We start from the raw sequence: 20741 nt of genomic DNA, 5'->3' as shown, positions 1-20741 counted from the left end.
TACAGCTACTCTATATAAGCCAATAAAGCATCAGGTTTTGTTCTCTTCATTCTCGATATGCCGAACATTCAGATTCCATCCAGCTCAAGCCCCCAAAATACTCCCTTTAATCACAGCCACATTCTCTAAACCAGAGGTAATAGGACATTGTTTCCAGACAAATGCTGGAATGTTATGTTTGTTTTGTGTTAGAGGGACACGACTCCATCAGCTGGAACACAAGCCTAACTTCATTAATTTCCTGGCTCAATGCAGCATTAGGCCCTCGCACCAGCATAGGTCTAGTTTCTCCCGCTGCAAGGGTGGGTCACCACCCGAAACCTCTGCTTCTTTTCAACATTCTGGTTGTGTTTCATGAAGTGTGAAAAGAGACACTAGGTTTGGCGCCATTAGGGTTCACTAGCAATAATGTGCTGCAAAATGATGGCTTTTTATTAGATGCTGACAGAAGTAAATTTTACATTTAGCATTAATTGATCTAGCTGATCCCTCTCAGTCACATTTTATGAGACTATTTAACGACTGAATGAAAACCGACAGTTGGCATAAAAAGACAATGCAGCTGGGGAGTAAACAGTAGATATTAAGTAGATTATGGTCAAAGCTACACTATGTAACTTCTTGATTTAAATTAGCCAAATTTAAATAATGAACGTACTTCATAATCCAAACCCTGTTTTTACCTCGCTTTAAATCAATAGGCAGCCTACAATAAATTAATATATTAGAGCTGTTGGGATGGATTACCCGGAAAATTGCATACTTTCATCATTTGTCCGTGATTGTTTATGTCATGATATTCGTCATTTGATATAATTACAAATGACCAAAATATTCACATAATTACTAGGGTAATTACTAGACATGTGTTTTTCAGGGGCAATGGCAATACTGATTTTTGAGTAGACCGATAACCGATATTTTGAACCAATATGTCTGGTGTAAAATTAATGTCAAAATTAAGAATAACAAGGGCTCTAACAAAAACTTTCTTTAAATGCTTTTAAATTATTTTATTGGCGAATCGGTTTTGAAAATGGCCGATACCGATAACCATAAAATGCTTAATATCGGTGCCGATAATCGGTCGAGCCCTAATAATTACCAAACATTGTTCCTCCGCAAGTAACTTGTAGTTTTATGCTTCAACCAATAAAGTTACAAATTGTAGCTTTAAAGACAGCTCATTCTGTAAATCAGTGGAAAAATTGCTTTACAGACTTACTGATTGAGATTAGCTAAAACTTAATTGGTCTTTCCACTTCTAAATGATGGAGACAATGTAACAGAGAGAGGTCAGTGAGGGTCAGTATTCAGAGAGGGCATAACTGTTGTTTTCTACAATGTGGCTCCATTGTTCCTTTATTAGTCCCTCAGTTTAAATACTACTGAGACATGCAGTTAAATATTATCATCAGTTCTTTGTGTTTGTACAGCACGCACTTTGGATAATACAATGATTTGCTTCCTATGTGTGTTTGAATTTAATGAATGATATAGTTTTCCTGTTTTTTGTTGTTATTCTTGATAACATAACTAATTTTCTTTTGTAAAATGATCATTAAATTCCATCCTGAAAATATTGTACAAGTTTGTACTGTATGTCATGAAATTCAGACATTAACAAGTCTGTGTAAAATACAAAGCATTTCATCCATTTGTATGTTGTTGCTGTATAATAGAATCGTGAAATGTATTAATTTAAAATGATTATGGGAATACTTACAACCAACTAAACACATTCAAACAGCGTTACAATCTTTAATTCTACTTGAGAGGACAGCAGTTTTGACAAGCCTTGTCAAGGTTATTATTGTCAAGTCAAATATCCATTTTTTGTGCTGCGGTGAGCTTACGGCTAATTGTTTCGGGCTTAATTTATAACATAAGATACAGAAATAATTGCAGTAAATCATTTGAATGCACGAATTCCAATATACAGACTTTTCTCATTGCAAAAAATAAATAAAAATGCACTGCATTAGTCAGCTAAACCAGAGAAAGGGTGTGGAAAGAGGAAGAGAATGATTTACATGCAAATTGCTCCTCAGCAAAAGAACAGTTCCCAACAACCAAGCATTGGACTTTATTCCAAACAGTTTAAACTGCTTTGCAATAGCATCCTATTTTTAATTCATTATATTAATAACACAAAGTAGCCATAGAGAATTTGAACACATTGCATATGGAAATTTGCACCTGCATGTCAAGTAGGTCATCTATTGGCAAGGATGCCTGTTGAAATTTAACAGACAGCCAAAATTTTGATAGATCGTAATTCTGTTTATTTGTCATGTTTAAAGCATGAAAAGGGCAGTGGGCCCTCATTCCGTTCTGAAAAGTTGTTAGAAAACAACTTTTAAGATAAAATGGACACAATACATAAAGCGAGCATTTCACAGACTGAGTGCCAGAGTTCAACATATTTCACAGGACTAAGGAGCAAACTTTGTCTTCTTCTGCGTTGAGCAACAGTTTTGGTCTGCATCCAGAGCTGTAAGGAGACAGCCAACACAATGCTTGTCACCCAATAAAACCTCTGCTGGGACCTGACAGCCTTCCAGATGAGGCTGGAGCTCTCCCAAATGAATCCATCAGGGAAGATGTCTGGCACTCACACAACCCATTTTTACTTTCTCACTCTTTGAACGGTCCGATCCCTTCACTCTTCTTACATTTCTGGCAGAGTTTTAGTCCCTTGGGCTTTACTAAACTCTCTCCATCTCACACGCACAAACAAAACCAAACAGAAAATCAGGAGACAAAGATAAAGGAGTTTATGACTGAAGAAAAAGTGTAGGGTGACACAATGCAGAGAACGGGAGAAAAATTGAATGCACTGCATCAAAAAACCTCAGTAAAATATGTCAGGTTGGTTCTATAGCTGTAAAATACTGGCACCTTTATTGGCTGCTTAATCTACCAGATCACATGATTTAAATCTGCTTTGCACACATGTTAATTGTAGCGTTTCTTAGTTACATCATCTATTAGGTCGTTAAAGGGTGGCCATTTCTCACTTTTCAAGATGTTGCAAAAGTCACAAATCTGTTTTTCTTTATTATTTATTTATTTATTTTTTTTTTACAAAATACTATTATTTTGAAAAACAAATATAATTAATGTTTTTTTTTAACTACCTTAACAGCTTTATGAGGAATTTATGGGCCGATGGATTGGGAGTGGCAGAGGTCAAGTCACCTTTATTTGTATAGTGCTTTTAACAATACAGATTATGACTGGTACAGTATGAGTTCACATCTGTGATACAGGATACCAGCTGATCAGAAAGTACTGGGGGCTGAATTTATTGTTCTTTTCTACTGAAGCTACACAGTAAAAAGTGATAAGTTGACTTAACTTAAAAAAATTGAGGAAACCCGTTGCCTTAAAATTATTAAGTAAATAATAATTAAAAAAATTAATTTAAGTGAATTGTCAAGTTCACTTAACTCTTTTTTATTATTATTATTTACTTAATAATTTTAAGGCAACGGGTTTCCTCGATTTGTTTAAGTTAAGTCAACTTATCACTTTTTACAGTGTATGTGAACGAGACACAAACACAGAGGACATCATTGCACTACAAATGCCATGTAGTCATACATTTCTGACCACCTCTGTTAGTAGCCCCGAAATTCCTCCATCATATATTATTTTCATCTAAAATATATATGCTGTAGAATCCCTGGACAAATTAAACACCCACTTTTTCATTCAAGGAAAATGATACAGAAATGCCATTAACCACTAACCATGATCACTCCGGTGATCACCCCCACTGACCATCGACAGCTCGACTGTGGAGAGAGTCAGCAGCACTAAATTCCTGGGGGTGCACATCACAGAGGATCTCACCCGGACCACCAACACCATGTCACTCTCCAAGAAGGCACAACAGCGCCTACACTTCCTCCGCCGGCTGAAAAGAGCAAGTCTCCCTCCACCCATCCTCACCACCTTCTACAGGGGCACCATTGAGAGTGTGCTGACCAGCTGCATCACTGTCTGGTACGGGAACTGTACTGCAGCAGACCGCAAGACCCTCCAGCGGACAGTGAACACAGCTGCTAAGATCATCGGTGCCCCTCTCCCCTCCATCCTGGACATTTTCCTTACACGATGCTCCAGCAAAGCCAACAGTATCATGAAGGACTCCACACACCCCTCCCACAGTCTCTTCCAGCTCCTACCATCAGGAGACGGTACCGGAGCATCAGAGCCCGCTCTGCCAGACTGCTCAACAGCTTTTTCCCCCAGGCTGTGAGAGCCCTGAACTCAAATCACCCCGCCCCTCTCTGAACCCCCATACAAACCCCCTACCTCCTGAAACATGGACCATCTGAAACTTATGGAACTTTTTTTTTTTTTGGTGCAATCGAAGTGTGCTACACACAGGTGAGTGGGCCTGTACAAACCACCTGTAGTAGCACACTCTCATCCTCTATGCGCACTAGTCACTTTTCACACACACTGCTGTGTGTATACAAATCCCACAAAAAGACTCAGTAATATATGTGTTTACATGCTCATGCACTACAAATCATCTTGCACTGTTCCCCAGCCAGCTGCTGACTCACAATGTTTCTGTTCGCACATGTACAGTATTTATTTGAAGCACTCGTATAGTTTGTATTTTTTAGTGTATGTATAGGTAAAAAAAAAAAATTATATAGTATATTTATAGTCAAAATCTATCAGTAGGATAGTTGTGTATAGGTTTACATTGTTTTACTTCATTGCTGTATGCCTGTATGTATTTATGTAGAACCGTGGTCCTGTGAGGCACGACATTTCGTTCCACTGTATGCCCCGCATGTAGCGGAATGACAATAAAGCTCAACTTGACTTGACTTGATAGATCTTTTTGGATTTTTCAGAAGAATTCAGATGCTGACAGTCTGCAAAGGAATGTGTTCACATTACACGTCTGAGTTCTATTAGTTGCTCTAATTTATTTGTTTGCTCTTTGACTTTGTTCATCGTTGTTTAAATTTTCCTGATCTTACTTAGCGGTGGTGGTTGTGCTTCCTTTCACAGCCACATGAGGGCGGCAGACATCTTTTGAAATCTCTGCAGATTTAATCTAAAAAACAAAGGAGTTTACAAAAGAAACAAACCTTAGTTGTATCTATACAGTTAACTACAACTAATTTAAATTGTAGTTTCTCTCTCTCTCTCTCTCTCTCTCTCTTTTATAAACTTTGTTAATAAAACATAATTTTATTTCAAATGGAGACAAGTGCAGGCTTGAGGTGGTAGAGACAGGGAGCCCTGGAACTGGGACAGCTGGGACAGCAACTCAGGGAACACGCTGACCGTGACAAAGGTCTATAAAAGAAGGAGGCTGTGATTAGACCCTCTGGGATCTGGCCGGCCCAAGAGAGAAAGCTCTAGGGTGGTACTAGATATGAATGGTTAGGGACCTGAGCCCTGTGACCACACAGCCAAGAGAGGGAACTCTGAGGTGGCAACTTAAGGACCATTAAACCGTGACAAAGTACTCTGATGTTACCTCAGATGTTCAAATATAGTTGGGCACTGGCTAGTTTCTTTGGGACCACAGCTCTGTGACCAAAGGGCTAAAAGAGTTGGGGCTTTGGGGATGGTGCAGTCGAGATGGGATGTCAACACTCCAAATAAGTGTAGTAGGTGCTGGAGTCTGGAGAATGTTGATGCTCCAATCAGATGCAGAGCTACTCTATCTACATCACAGCCATATCACCCTGCAGCCCAAGACCGGTTGCCCATGGAAGCTAAGCAGGGCTGAACCTGGTCAGTACCTGGATGGGAGACCTCCTGGGAAAACTAGGTTGCTGTTGGAAGAGGTGTTAGTGAGGTCAGCAGGGGCTGCTCACCCTGCAGTCTGTGTGGGTCCTAACGCCCCAGTATAGTGACGGGGACACTATACTGTAAAAAAGCACCGTCTTTCGGATGAGATGTTAAACAGAGGTCCTGACTCTCTGTGGTCATTAAAAATCCCATGACACTCATCGTAAAGAGTAGGGGTATAACCCTGGTGTCCTGGCCAAATTCCCTCCTCTGGCCCTTGTCAATCATGGCTTCCCAATAATCCCCATCCACTTGATTGGCTCTATCTCTCTCTCCTCTCCCTGTAGCTGGTTTGTGGTGAGCGCACTGGCGCTGTTGTCCTGTGGCTGCCGTCGCATCATCCAAGTGGATGCTGCACACTGGTGGTGGTTGAGAAGAGACCCCCCACATGATTGTAAAGCGCTTTGGGTGTATTGCAATACACATTAAAGTGCTATATAAAATGCCTCATTCATTCATTCATTCAGAGCAGACTGGAACGAGAAGGACTTCTGCGCTCCAGTCAGATGCAGAGCTGACAAGAGAGAGGAGGATGTTGGCACTCCAGTCTGGCACAGAGTGGACCAAATTTTAGCACTCCAATCAAATGGGGAGCTAACAGGATTTGGAAGGGCTTCGCTGCTCCAATCATGCTTAGAGCAGACTGGAGCAGGGAGGATGTTGGCTCACCATTCAGATGCAGATTGTTCTGAAGTTGGGAGGATGCTGTTGCTCCAATCATGTTCAGAGCAGACTGGAACACATTATCATCATGGAGGACATTATCATCATCCTCAGGCTGGCCAATGGGGAGATCTTTACGATCACTGGTATGAAGATCTGCCACCTCTTTGATGAGAAAAGACCCTCCTCCAAAACCTTTTCTACTAACTGGATGTGGATTGTTTTTTCACTTTACTAGTGGAAGATAGTGGTGGTGTACCATGATGGTATTTGTACACACTGTGACTGACAGATTTGACTGTGTGTTTCTATGCTAACTTTGGGTTATGCTAATGCTAATGTCAGTACCCCATTAGCCCGTTCCACTGTGTGGGCGTGACCTTCTCTTAGTGCTAATTCAGTGTGTGTTACCGTACTTTAAAAGGAGCGGAGAGCGATTCTTGAAGTTTGTGAGAAAAAAGATGTATTTCTTGGACTGCTGTCTTGAACTTGAACTCGTCTTTACAATTATCCTTATCCTTACAATTTCTTACTACTTTATATGGGGTAAAATAAAACTTGACTTTCTCGAGTTAAACTTTATAAAAGTTCTGCCTCTCAATTGAAACCCAAACATTCCAAAAAGTTCCTCCACCTTGTAAAAGCAACGCCAGTGTTTACCCTCGTTTTACCCAGTGGTCACGTATTTTGGCTTGCACCTCTATAATCAAATCTGAATTTCTTTTACTCGCTAGCCCTGCTAAACACCCTCTGGCTCAGCCTGCTAAAGTAGCCACTCCCCAAACTCTTGCTATTTGTTGAGCTGGAATGATTGACGGAACTGAGCGGACCACTATAAGTAAGTAAGGTACGAGAGGCCATGCTGTATTGTGAATAAGTCATGGCTGAGGGGACTTATTCACAATACAGCAGGTTCAACCTCTGCGAACCTGAGGTGAAGTGAATTTAGTGTCCAAATACAGTGCTATTTTTGTAGCTTATGATTTTTAGTTGATCTCACCCTCAGACACTCATGTGCTATTACTGACAATTAGTTAAAAAAGATCATTTTTATACATAATGAAATGAAATTCACTGCTGTGTGCTATTTTTTTTTATAGCTTATGAGATTTTCCGCCACTGTATCTATCTATGTTACCTCATTTCTTATTAAGCTGACAATTAATTAAAAATAAAAAAAACCCCTGATAATTAAAGTGCCTGACTTAGATAAAGAAAAAAGTAAATAAACATAAGGCATATGTGACCCTGGACGACAAAACCAGTCATAAGTGTCAATTATTTTAAATTAAGAATAAATATGCTTTCTATTGATGTATGGTTTGTTAGGATCGGACAATATTTGTTCGAGATACAACTATTTGAAAATCTTGAATCTGAGGGTGCAATAAAAAAATGATATTTTTTTAATTAATTTTTTTTTTTTTTCAAGAATTTTTTTACCCATTCTCAGTGGGAAAGTGCCCAAGAATCATTGCTCAAAAAAAGTTGCCCGGCAAACTGCTCAAAAAGTTGCCCCGTGTATCATCAGCTTTAGACTCCCAAAGGTCAGATTTATAGTGACACTGAGATTCTGAGCAAATGGTTCATCAGAGATTCCTTTAATGTTAGTCTTATCTTCAATACAAATGCATACACATCAATTTCAGCTAAAATCACATAGAATTACTATTGCAATAAACATCACAATACGAAAAAAAATGCTGGTCTTCAAGCAGGGAAGAGGTACATTCACCCTACACACACACGCAAACACACAAACACACAAACACACACACACACACACATAGATCTCCAACATTCACACAGGAATAGATAAAAATGGAAATTCACATGACTATACAACACTAATATAATGTGCTTGTGAAAGCTTGCATTCAAGGACTGTGGTGATGTCTTGGTGACAGGAGAGTGGTTTGTTCTATTTTTTTTATTTTTGTTTTTACTAAAAGCACAAATACCTATACAAACAAGCCAGCATTACTCAGTATAAATATTCTTCATCCAAAATCAGTGCAGCACCTTCTTCATCTGTTTTTCAGGCTTTATCCGGTCTATTTAACACCTGGTCGAAATTACGCATGGGCTTTCTGTCAAAAAGCCCATTAAATCTTTGCAGTATTCAAAGAATGTTCTTTTTTGTTAATGTTTTATTTTGTTACCTTGTACCTCAAAGGTCCAGCTGTGAAGTACAGGTCAATGATTCTTTTTTTTATTTTATTTTTTTTGTTCTTTAATAATTTTAGAGATATAAAATGGAGTAAAACATTCTTTGACAAGTGGTTCAGTTTTCTTTTGTGGTGTTTTCCTTTTTGAAAAAGTCTTTCGGTGAACTTGATCTATTGGATTCCCCTGAACAGACACATGGCGAACACCATTGCAAAAAGCTGTTGAGAAAAGAAACAAACATTTTATATAGATCCATATGAAAGTAAACAAACAACTACGAATCATTCAAATAGTTTTACTTGATTAAGTTAAGTGCCCCTCACTTGATAAAAAAAGCTAAATTGAAACTGTTCTGTTAATCAATTTAAAGGGACAGTTCAAAATTATGGTAGAACCACTGATGTCACATGGACTATTTTAATGATTTCCTTGCTACTTTTCTGGGCCTTGAACGTGGTAGCTGCATTGCTGTCTAAGGAGGGTCAGAAAGCCCTTGGATTTCATCAAAAATATCTTAATTTGTGTTCTGAAGGTCTTACGGGTTTGGAACGACATGAGGGTGAGTAATTAATGACAGAATTTTCATTTTTGAGTGAATTATCCCATTAATTTGTATTGTTTAGCATGATGATTCTCAGAAGTCACTCACTTCTGTTGTCTGCCTCCAGCACATTACCACATGAGGGCAGCAGTGATTCAGTTTACAGGACTGTCTCTCAATCTCGTGTGTCTGTGGCCATTCTCTCAAGATCTGTCCTATCTTCAACAGTTTTAAACAATTCTCTGAGATAAAGTCAATGGAACAGGCATTATGAAATGCCATACCTCAATTGTGAGTACAACAATAGCCAGGGCACCAGCAACATAGATGTACATCTCAAAGTAGTCCACAACCGCTGAATAGCAGCCCTGCAGATCCAAACAGAAAGAAAAACATTTTTATTTGTACAATTTTGTGAAATAATGCCATTATATAGACACCTATACATGTTGTCTCTAAATCTCAAAGAAGTGCATACAGCTTGTGCACTATATTCTGCTGTGACCAGTTCATTGAATTCGAACGAGTGAATGAATCATTGCTTTGATCTCTACCATTAGTTTTTTTTGTTTGTTCATTTCAATTTTTCAGACTTCTCACTAGCAACAACTGATCATATTTTCATTTATACTTTCAAACAATTGCTTACTCTCGCTTAGAACAAAACCAACCAATATTTCAATCTCTTAATAGAACAATACAATCTCATTTTCATTCCTGTCAAAAATTAAATATAGTGCCATCTTGACTACAGTTACATCTAAATCCAGAGGATCGCTAAGACATTAGACATACAAGTATGACTTTTGTTACAGCTGCTTTGAAAAAAATGTGACTTTTGAACTGTACCGGACAATTTGATCAAGAATCAAACTGATTCGTGAACAATGATTAAAAAACGAGCCTTTTCTTCACACAAAACTATCAAATGACTCCAGATGACTTCGAATACAGCACACAAGTCATATGGACTATTTTATAGTGTTTTTCTTTCATAATTATGATGTTAAACAGCTGTGAAGTGTGTAAACATTTTTCAAAATGACAAATTTTCTATTTTACAGATACACTTGTAAGGGTTTGGAACTACATGATGGTGAATCAATTTGTAACATTTTAATACAAGTATGCTGCATGACTAGAAGACATCTGTCTAAAAACCCATGCGGACCCTTACTTAAGTTTTACTGCCCCTGCTCGCTTTCACAGAAACTCTCACACGCGCTCACATTCCCCAGACACTGAGAACATGGAAAAGCACTAGTCAGCATTGGGAGAGCTGAAGCTGAGTGGTAACCCTATTCCTCTTTTCCTGTTTTTCTGCTCTAGTTAAATCTGAGCAATGAGCTTTTGAGCAGGCAGAGGGGATGTGACGTATACAGAAGTACGAGAGCCCACCTTGTTGTTCCGGTACAGCATGCTGCCTGACAGGCATTCCTCCCTGTTACTGAAGCCTGCTTCTCCAAGATGACTATTCCTACGGCAGCAGGCCTCAGGCACCACTTCACCAGGGTTTATAAACCTGAAGATGCTTTCCTCAAAGTCTTCTGGACTGTTCACTCCACAGCAGTCAAACTAGAGGGACGCAGAGACAGGCAAATATTAGTTAAAATGAGCTCATTTTTGAACTTAGAGGTATTGATGGGTCAAATAAGTTTGGTAAACATTGATTCACAGTAGTTGATGTTTGAGGAACAAACAAGACCTACTGTGTTCATAATGGCGTTCCACGTTGATGTGAAGACATCAGTGTTGTTGTAGCCTTGGTAGTGCCTCTTCAGTTCCTTAGTGAAGTATTCTCTGGTCAGCTGTACACGAACACACACACAAATGAAAATATTAGAGATATTAGCAGCACACCAACACTGAAAACGTGAAGCTGCCTCAACATGTTGGACATGGCCACTCACATGCTCCCGGAAGATGAAGGCGAGAATGGCTGCCGCCAGCTCTGCCAGGAATATAATGAGGATCAGCATGAAGAACTGCAGAGAGAAAAGGATTTTTGTCACATAGTCTGTGTTTGGGTCAGACAACTGTATTTACTAACAGACTAAATCCTGTCTATATATAACTACTATGAAACAGGACTGTATTTTGCTACACTCTTACAAATAGTGGTTACCTAAATGGGTTTGCACAACAATGCCATAAAAGAATCATTCTGGGTTCCCCAAAGAACCTTTCAGTTCTTTTCTTAGTGTGAGAAACATTTGAATAATTTAAAGAATCTTCTGTCCAATGGAAAGGTTTTCAAGGTTCTTTATGGAACCATAGATGTCATAGATGTATGTAAACCTATGTGTCTGCACTCAGTATGTGACTCACAAAAAGCAGCAAACACTTGTTTTCTCGTATGGCTCCGCAGCAGCCCAGGAAGCCCAGCAGGAAAAGCATGCCCCCCATGGCCAGGATGATGTAGACGCCCGTGAAGAGAAGGGGGTTGGCTGCCACTATCTCCCTAAAACCAGTGGGGTCCACCACCACCCACACCCCAACACCAAGGAGGAAGGAGCCACCCAGCTGAGGAGATGGAGAGAGAAAAAACATTTCAGATTACTACATTATGTTTGTTCACTTTTTTACATAAAGCAAAAAAGAAATCAATTTCTTCTCATTTGATTAATTTATTTTTTTGATTAAAATTAATTTATTTAAACTTACTTAATACAGTGTCTACAGTAAAATTAGGGAGGTTTACCTAGGGTAGATAAAGGGGCTATAGTGATTTTCACTATGTGCAAATAGTTTTGAGGAGCAACATTTAAAGGCATAGTTCACCCAAAAATGAAAACCCTCATGTCGTTCTAAACCTATATGACTTTTCTCCGAGGAACATATTATGAAAAATGTCTCAAAATGCCTTTTTGTCCATACAATGGAAGTCAATTGTAATTTGTAACCACAACTGTTTGGTTACCAACATTGTTCAAAATATCTTGATGAAATGATGAATTTTAGGTGAACTATCCCTTGAATGATTCTGAAATATTGGTCCAGGCATAAAAATCTCAAAAGAATTTTCATTGTGATTGGAGCAGTTATTATGGGGCCACTTCACACACCCTTCACAGCATCCAAAATTATTTCCTACCAATTACAGAAAAAAAATAAATAAATAAAATAAATAAAAAATAAAAAATAATATATAACAGTTCAGCCATTCTGCACCTTTTCCATTTCCTAGCCAACCATTTTGGTTTCGTTTTTGGCAACCGTAGGTCTTTTAATGAGGGCTTAAGACTCTTCAACAAAGGAACATTTTTGCTTTTATGGAAAATATATTTTTACTTAATCAACAGTAACTGAAAAGCCTTGAAAAAGGCTGAAAATCAGAAAGTCTAAAAAAAAGATCTAATTTCACGGATTTTCAGTAGCAACTTTAATTTTCACAGTATCCATATTATTATTTTTTAGTGGAATTTAAGGTTTTATGATAAAAAAGGTCCATTTGCTCCTTGTTATAATCATATTCTCATACCATAGTATTTACATGATTACACATCAGATAATACCATTGGTATTTTATCCATTCTTTCAGATAAAGAATTCTAATAATGGCACAAAATTACATTCTTACATTCAAGACACATTCTATGAAAGCAATATGCAGTAATATCCACTTAACATCCTCTAATAAAATAACACTTTTTAACTTGAAATAAAAAAAGATAATGATTGCTGATTATTTTGCAAGTGCAGGATTATTGATTGTGATAAATATGAAAAATGATCATGCACCACAAACTGCTGAGTTGTATGCAAATTACTTGGTAAAGTGAACACAAAGGTTAACGTGCTACCGAGCAGAGAGAGAATACTAATAGGTTCGACTGCTGAAAAATAAATCATTTTTGAGTAAACGGCTACTGAAAGTGAACGCTTCCAGAGAGGAGGGGGAAGGTGAATGGATAGAGGAGCTTGAGGAGTTTTAACAGGCGAGTCAAAGACAGTCGAGTGGGGGCTGGGAAACGCTGCTGTTTCTTTTGCAGCTTCCCACAATCCTCTACCTGTCAAAGGGATACCCTTCCTCCATACCATCGTTCATAGACACACACACACACACACACACACGCACATGAAGGTTTGAGCAGACACCATACTGGTGATTAAGCAGCTCAAGAAGCGTGTGTGTGTGTGTATGGGTTTGTGTGGTGGGTTTTGAGATAAGAGCCTCGCACAAAAACATGTTCCTCAGTCTCTCTCTCCTGTGAGCCAAACCTGGGATTCTTTTCATGGATGGCATTAGCAATGTGTCTGTCAAGCGGAGTCCTGTCACAACAGCTATTTTTGTCATAACCAGATTCCATAAACAGCTTGACTGTATCACTAAATTGGTGTTTTAATAGTTTTTAGGGTTGAATAAATATGAGCAGCTGTTTTCGGCTTATTAAATGGATTTCAGAGAATTACATTATCTTTTTTTTGAACAAAAAACAAGCTATTTTATTGTTAGCGTTGCACTCACGTGTGTACATCACATTATTCTCGCTGTTGGGAGATAATTAATTCAGTCAAACCAAATGAGTCCAAATCTTTCTATGTCTATGCCAGTCCCACAGTGGCCATTTATGTTGTCAACCTAGATAGATGATCAAAGCAGCACTTTCTGTCTCTTCCCTCCTTCTCTCCCTGTACCTTCCCCTCTCTTGCTTTGAAATGCTTAAACAAGTTGTTCTGCTACAAATCTGTGAATCTTAACAGTCTACATCAGGGGTCACCACACTCGGTCCTGGAGGGCCGGTGTCCTGCAGAGTTTAGCTCCAACTTGCCTCAACACACCTGCCTTGAAGTTTCAAGTATACCAAGCAAGACCTTGATTAGCTGATTAGACCTTGTGTTTGATTAGGGTTGGCGATAAACTCTGCAGGACACCGGCCCTTCAGGAACAAGTTTGGTGACCCCTGGTCTACAGGCTGAATTTTGGGGGAAATATAAAGTCAAAGAATATCTTTCTAAAAATTAGTACACTTTAGCATACTTTTAAAAAGAGTACTTACTTATTATAAAAAATAATATACTTTAGAAGAATATACTTGAAGGGATAGTTCACCCAAAAATGAAAATTCTGTCATTAATTACTCACCCTCATGTCGCTCCAAACCCGTAAGACCTTCGTTCATCTTCAGAACACAAATTAAGATATTGTTGATGACATCTGAGAGCTCTCTGACCCTGCATAGACAGGAATGCAACTGCAATGTTCCCAGTCCCAGAAACGGACATCGGTAAAATAATCCATGTGATATCAGTGGATCAATTCAATTTTGCGAAGCTACAAGAATTATTTTTGTGCGCAAAGAAAACAAAAATAACAATTTATTCAACAATTCTTCTCCCTGAGTTACCGTCTTCTGCCATTATTGAGAGTACCACGACGCATGTGCGCGTTTTCCCCAGAAAGTAATCAGCATTGATTACGTTCAGGAGAAATTGCACGCATGCTGAATGTAAACAATGCTGATTACGTCAGCACGCGCATGCGTTGTTTACATGAGGCGGAAGCAAGCGCATGTGTCATGATACTCTCTCCATAATGGCGGCGCACCGCTGGATGAGGAGGAGAAGAATTGTTAAATAAAATCTTCTTTTTTTTTTTCTTCAAACACAAAAAGTATTCTCGTAGCTTCATAAAATTACAGTTGAAGCCCTGCTGTCACATGGACTATTTTACTGATGTCCTTGCTATGTTTCTGGACTTTGATCGTGGATTGTAACCTTGCTGTCTATGCAGGGTCTGAGAGCTCTCGGATTTTATAAAAAATGTCTTAATTTGTGTTCTGAAGATGAACAAAGGTCTTACGGGTTTGGAACAACATGAGGGTGAGTAATTAATAACAGAATTCTCATTTTTCGTGAACTTTAGGTTTAATTAAAAAATATTGATTTCTATTTTTTTTTAAGTATTATTTACTTAACAAAAGAATAAATTTCTTTCAAAAAATGATGAGGTCAAAGGTCAAATATCAGCTAGTCTCAGGCAGTCTAAGGTAATTTACTTGGTGGCCATCTTGGTAGCACTCAAAATCAGTTACTGGTCCAGCTAATGCACATTCTAGAGTAAACAAACTCTATCAAATAGGTGACTAGTTGTTATAAATGAAAGGCAGAACTTATATTCCTTTAATCGCCACATTATAACCGTTGCAGTTTCTCACATTCATTTCTCTAATGGCGCTTTTCCACTGCATGATACGGCACGGTACGGTTCAGTACGGCTCACTTTTGGGGGGTTTTCCACTGGGTACAGTACCTGCCTGGTACCTGGTACTTTTTTTAGTACCACCTCGACCGAACCATACCGTTACCAAAACGTGACATGTAAACTCTGCTGATCACTGATTGGCCGGAGAAAATCGTCACTGCCTGCGTCATTGAACTTGCGGCACGAGACACAACAGACCCGCTAGATTTAAATCAGCGAAGGGTCGAACGCAACTGTTTTGAATGAGTGCACCTTTCTTTTAACAACCAAAAAATGGCTGTTTCATTGTCTGTTGAGGAAGTACAGACGTTCCTCTCGTTCATAGCCGAGGAGCGGATCCAGCGAGAGCTTGATGGAGCGACGCGGAATTAAAACGTTTTTCAGGAGTCATGGCAGTAGAGGCAGTGCAACTATAACAACATGTAAATAATCCCGCCCACTCTAAAGCGGTACTAAACTGCAGTGGAAACTCAAACCGAGCCGAACTGAGCCGGGCCGTGCCGTTCTGAACCGTGCCGAGCCGAGTCGTACCACGCAGTGGAAAAGTGCCATATGAGTAGTCCATATCTTTCCCTTTGAACTCCTCTACTACTCTGCTAGAGCAAAGTGTATGTCAACGTCAGACACATAAATACTCACAAAGATAAGGAAGTTGAAGACAAACATGAGGTACTTGATGCAGCTGAGGCAGTCTCCTTCCATGCTCGTCCCCCTCGCTGAAGCCTCCCCGAGCCCCTTGGAAGAAAAACAAACATAGCGTCATCTCTGAACTTAATCAGAAACACTCACAATCGAGCCTTTCATCTACATATTGACACTCGGCACAAAAACATTTGTACTAAAGCGCTGTATAAAAACTTAAAAGGTTCACGCAGTTTGTAGGACACTGAACGAAGTAATGCTAGCATCAAAAAAGGCTTTTCAGCAAAATCCTGTATTCAAAGTGCATTCAAACAAGGTGAATTCAGGGTTCCCATGTGCATACTAAAACGGCCATACTATTTTTTTTTAAAGGCACAGCCTCCCTTTTAGTGTAATTAATGATGAGAGGCTCTTGTGTTTCAGCAGACCATCTCTCTACCTGAAAAAGCACTCTCTGGGATGAAGGCCTATTACAGCGCCACTTTCCTTAAATGAAATGGGGCCTTTTTCATTAGTTCTAGGCGAGTGCTAACAGCCAGCACTGGCAGAGCTACCCTACCATTACTCAGACAGCACACAGAGGGTGTATTACATGAGGGTGTCATCCTTAAATACATGTTTGAGTGCAACCTTATCTCCCTGTGCAGTGCTAATACCACAAGTCTTGCTGCAAACAACAATACATGATGGATCGCAAGCATTATTAACAGATATAGTAATCATAGCAGTGAGAACTCTGTGGAAGAGAGAGGCCAGGGAAAATCACTTGTGTGTTGACTTGGAGCCAGAAATAGAATGTGGCTTGATGACAAGCACACTAACCATGACCTTTCTTTTTGCTTTTTCCCCCTTCCTCCTTGTTTTCTTGTCAGATGCAATCCCATTATGCTCTGGCGGAACTTTCTCAAAAGAGGTTTTTGGCTCACCCTGTATCACCCAATGTGGTTTCCTAGAGCTCTATAGATCTTTATTGAGGAGATGAGTCTATATCGGCCAAAAATGGAATCATCTACATCAGGGGTTTCAAACTGGACTGGAGGTCCAGGGGAAATTTGAGAGGTGAGAGTGAGAGTGAGAAAGAGAGATAAAAGGGATTTATACTGTACATGCTTGTATGTATGTATGTGTATCTCTATGTCCATGTATATTTACATTATTTAAAAATAGATATTTTTAGAGTTGTCAATGTTAACTTTAACTTCATACATTAATTAAATGGAGTGTCTATTTACACTTATACATTTACACAAATAGCCCGCCTTGTTGGCAGAGGCTATTTACACTAACTTCACCCAACAACGTGTGATTGGGATAGTCAACATTATAAAAAAAAACAGTCAACATTATGTCAACAAATAGTCAACATTACGATCAACCCGGGTTCGAACCCGCCTTTTGCCAAACTTTTTTTTCTCCCTTTTCAAATCTCATATCACATCATAAAAAGGCATTTATTTTCAATAAAAATTAAGGAAATAACCAAAAAAGTTGAAAATAAAGTATTGGGTTGGGTTAGGGAGGGCTTTATTGTACCAACAAGGTGGCATCCCTTTAATAATTTGAATTAAAATTATAATTTACACTCAATACGTTACTATTGCATATGGTTTTATAATGTAATGCAATACTGAAGTGCAGATAATTTCCACTATTTGCAACAAGTAGTATAAATAACAGAAAATCCTGCTATTTTAACAGTGTAAATAGAATCCATTGCTATTTGCTCTTAGTGTAAATAGCCGCTATCTATCGCTATTTACACTGTGTAAATAGCCTCTATCGCTAGTGTAAATAGCCTCTATCTGCCTTAATTAAATATGTTCAAAAACAATACAAACAATTTTAAAGGTGACATATCATGAAAATCTGACGTTTTCCATGTTCAAGTGCTATAATCGGATCCCCGGTGCATCTAACAAACCAGAAAACGTGAAAAAGAACAACCCAGTAAATTTTTTTGTAAGCACTTCTCTGCAAGTTAGTGAAAAACGAGCCACTCAGATTTTGCTCCCCCCGTGACGTAGAAAATGGATATTATTATAATATTACCACCCCTTAATCAGTCAGTTTCCACCCATGAAATAATTTTTTTGCAAGCGACATTGGTGTACCAATCATCTTTGGCTGCACCGACGACCACAGAACACTATTTAGAGTATAAATTAAGTATAAATAGGTCTTTTAAGATTTATTTTTACCAATTTAGACACATAGCACAACGGCGCTGTATGTCAGCGTGCTGCGCACAAGGCTATAGGAGCTAATATAAATAGTCTTTAAACAATAAAAAAAACCAAAATAGCTGCCATTTTGGGTACCTCATAAGGGAATCATCATATTTTGGGGTCTTTATCAAATATATTGAAAAGTTCTGATCTGGCAAACCTTGTTGCTCTTATACAGAATAATGATTTTGGGAAATAATGATGATCTTACAATCCTTCACTGCCCAAAGAAATAGACAGAGAGGCAGCCTGTGTTTAATGGATCCTTTCAATTAAACGGAGGGCCCTAGTATCAAAAGTGTTGGCAAAGTGCTTATAGCACCCTCAGGGCAATTAGTGTTTTAATTACCCTCATTCTTAACAAAGGCCAAACCAGGGGGTTTTAATTAGGGTTGCATAGATTAAAGCTTTCATTAGCAGCATCTGATGACCTCTCTTGTATAATTCGATATGTTCTTTGCAGGTCGGCAAAGCCATTTGCACCTGGATGTGGGAGCGTGGGCCGAGACCGTCATAAAAGCTTTTAAAAAGTGGGCCTGAAAAATTTGGATCCACATCTGAGAAGGCATTTCTCTGTTTTTTTGTAAAAACTTCAGCATGATGCTTAGCTTGCTGAGTGCAGGAGACCAACACACACTCCCAGTTGGAGTGCACTGGTGTAAAGCATCTTGGATCCCAGTATAAATCAAACTGCCTGCGGATCGGAGCTGGCTCTGGAGAAAGTGCAGAATAAACAGGGTATTTTTCCCAAGACTCCCACAGCACTGCAGTCATCATCAATCAAACACACATAGCTACATATAACAGGAAGGTCTGCCGTGAAACTACATGCTCGTTGCAGCACATTTACGCAGTCCAAAGAGCTTCAGCAAATCCAAAAGCATGATCAAGACTGATTTGTGTTCAGCTCATTATTCCAAAGCCTGGGGTCTCTGATTATGAGACCAAAAGCACAGTGTGTTTTTTTACTTCTAAGAATTGTCTTTGTAGTCTCGTACACAATGAAAACAGCAACACATTCATCAAAAGTGCAGAAATATCTGAAGCACAGCAAAAGTGAGGCCAGATCAACAGCATGTGTGAATATGAAAGAGACTCCTGCTTGTTCTCTCACAGACATTAGCTGACACGAACACAGGCAGCACCCACAGAAAGAAACAAACACACCCTACCCCCACTGTCAAATAAAACTAAACCCATACAACACTCTTCATGTGATACATTCACTGCTATAACATCACAAAATCTTCTATTTTGGTTTTACTGACCTACAATCTAGAGGAAAAGTAATATTTCTTTGTTAGCATAATTAATTTTTCCGACTGTGAAAAACCGCAGACAATTTAACAGCAAAAATGCAGATAAGAACCTTACATTTGGATGGGAATCATTTTCATAAATGTGTTTTAGATTCACAACTTCAATAATGATCCCTTCACTGCAGGGTTTCTATCCAGGAAATGTGGTAGTTGCTGTAATGATTCACAAGTAGAGGTCAGTTGTACGGCGCTCATTAGTGCAATTGTTTTTCGTCCACGTAAACTTTGCATTTCTGCAATACAGAGATTGAATGCTTATGCAAATCAGTTTTCATGTGGTAACAATGTGGGGTTTTTTTTCATTCTGTGTAAACTTCGCACTCCTTCAACAGAGAGATTGAATACTTATGCAAATCACACCTTCTCTTTCTGCTAAGAATATTTTCTGAAATAAAACAATGGCATTTTTACAATAATTTTGAGTCTAATACTTGAATATCTATGCAATATATGCACTTTTCCTGTATTGATTGAAACACTGGAAGAGGCGTGCTATTATTTTCCTACACAGTTATAATTCTTTGCCTGTTTTGGTGGACTGTTTTTGTGCTGAAGCAGGTTATTAGAAGGAGGGGTAGCTCAACTCTAATAAAATACAAAATAATATTACTGTATATGAATAATAGTCTTTAAATGTTTCAATTTTTTTTTTTTTTTTTTTAAATCAGATCAAATCATTTTGGAAAGTTCTGATATTACAATAGAACAACACCTGTAAACTATAAAATGACCAAAAAAACTTTATAGTTCTAATAATGTAGTTGTAACAAAAGCATTGCTTTAGAAAATCATAAACCTCACATTTCAGCCTTTAAACCATTTTTAAGACAAGAGACAAGGGAAAAGACAAAATTATAAATTATTATGTATTTTATATTTCAAACGGAAGATGGGCAAAATGAAAATGCAAATTCACTTTCTGACAGTAGGGTGCATTTGCCCCCAAAATACACACACAAATAAAAACCTCCTTGGAATTTTTATGTATTTTATGAATGGCCTATTTCAATGTCAGAATGGTGAATTTGTAAATATGCATTGGCCAGTAAGTAATCACCCTAGAAACTAGAAACCACGAGAATGCCTTCGCAACCATACCTCAGTTTTACAAAGGCAATTACCACTCACATATCCCTCAGAAAATG

The 20741-nt window shown here is 38.6% G+C and overlaps 1 protein-coding gene across 1 annotated transcript in view; it reads right to left on the bottom strand.

Moving 5' to 3' along the window:
• Window positions 1-8057: 8057 nt before the first annotated feature.
• tspan18b (tetraspanin 18b) overlaps window positions 8058-20741 on the bottom strand; it is a 38815-nt gene continuing 26131 nt past the window's right edge. Inside the window, exons 3-9 of the mRNA XM_058752437.1 lie at window positions 16050-16145; window positions 11534-11728; window positions 11116-11190; window positions 10915-11013; window positions 10604-10780; window positions 9490-9573; window positions 8058-8882 (exon numbers count right to left, since the gene is read on the bottom strand). Of these exons, the coding sequence (XP_058608420.1) occupies window positions 8835-8882; window positions 9490-9573; window positions 10604-10780; window positions 10915-11013; window positions 11116-11190; window positions 11534-11728; window positions 16050-16145 (774 nt within the window). The 3' untranslated portion in view covers window positions 8058-8834. The remainder of the gene's footprint in view (window positions 8883-9489; window positions 9574-10603; window positions 10781-10914; window positions 11014-11115; window positions 11191-11533; window positions 11729-16049; window positions 16146-20741) is intronic.

Source organism: Onychostoma macrolepis, chromosome 18, assembly GCF_012432095.1.
Source record: "Onychostoma macrolepis isolate SWU-2019 chromosome 18, ASM1243209v1, whole genome shotgun sequence".
NCBI classification, from domain to species: domain Eukaryota; kingdom Metazoa; phylum Chordata; class Actinopteri; order Cypriniformes; family Cyprinidae; genus Onychostoma; species Onychostoma macrolepis.
The sequence above is the reverse complement of the archived record's forward strand: the minus strand, read 5'-3'. Positions and strand labels throughout refer to the sequence as shown.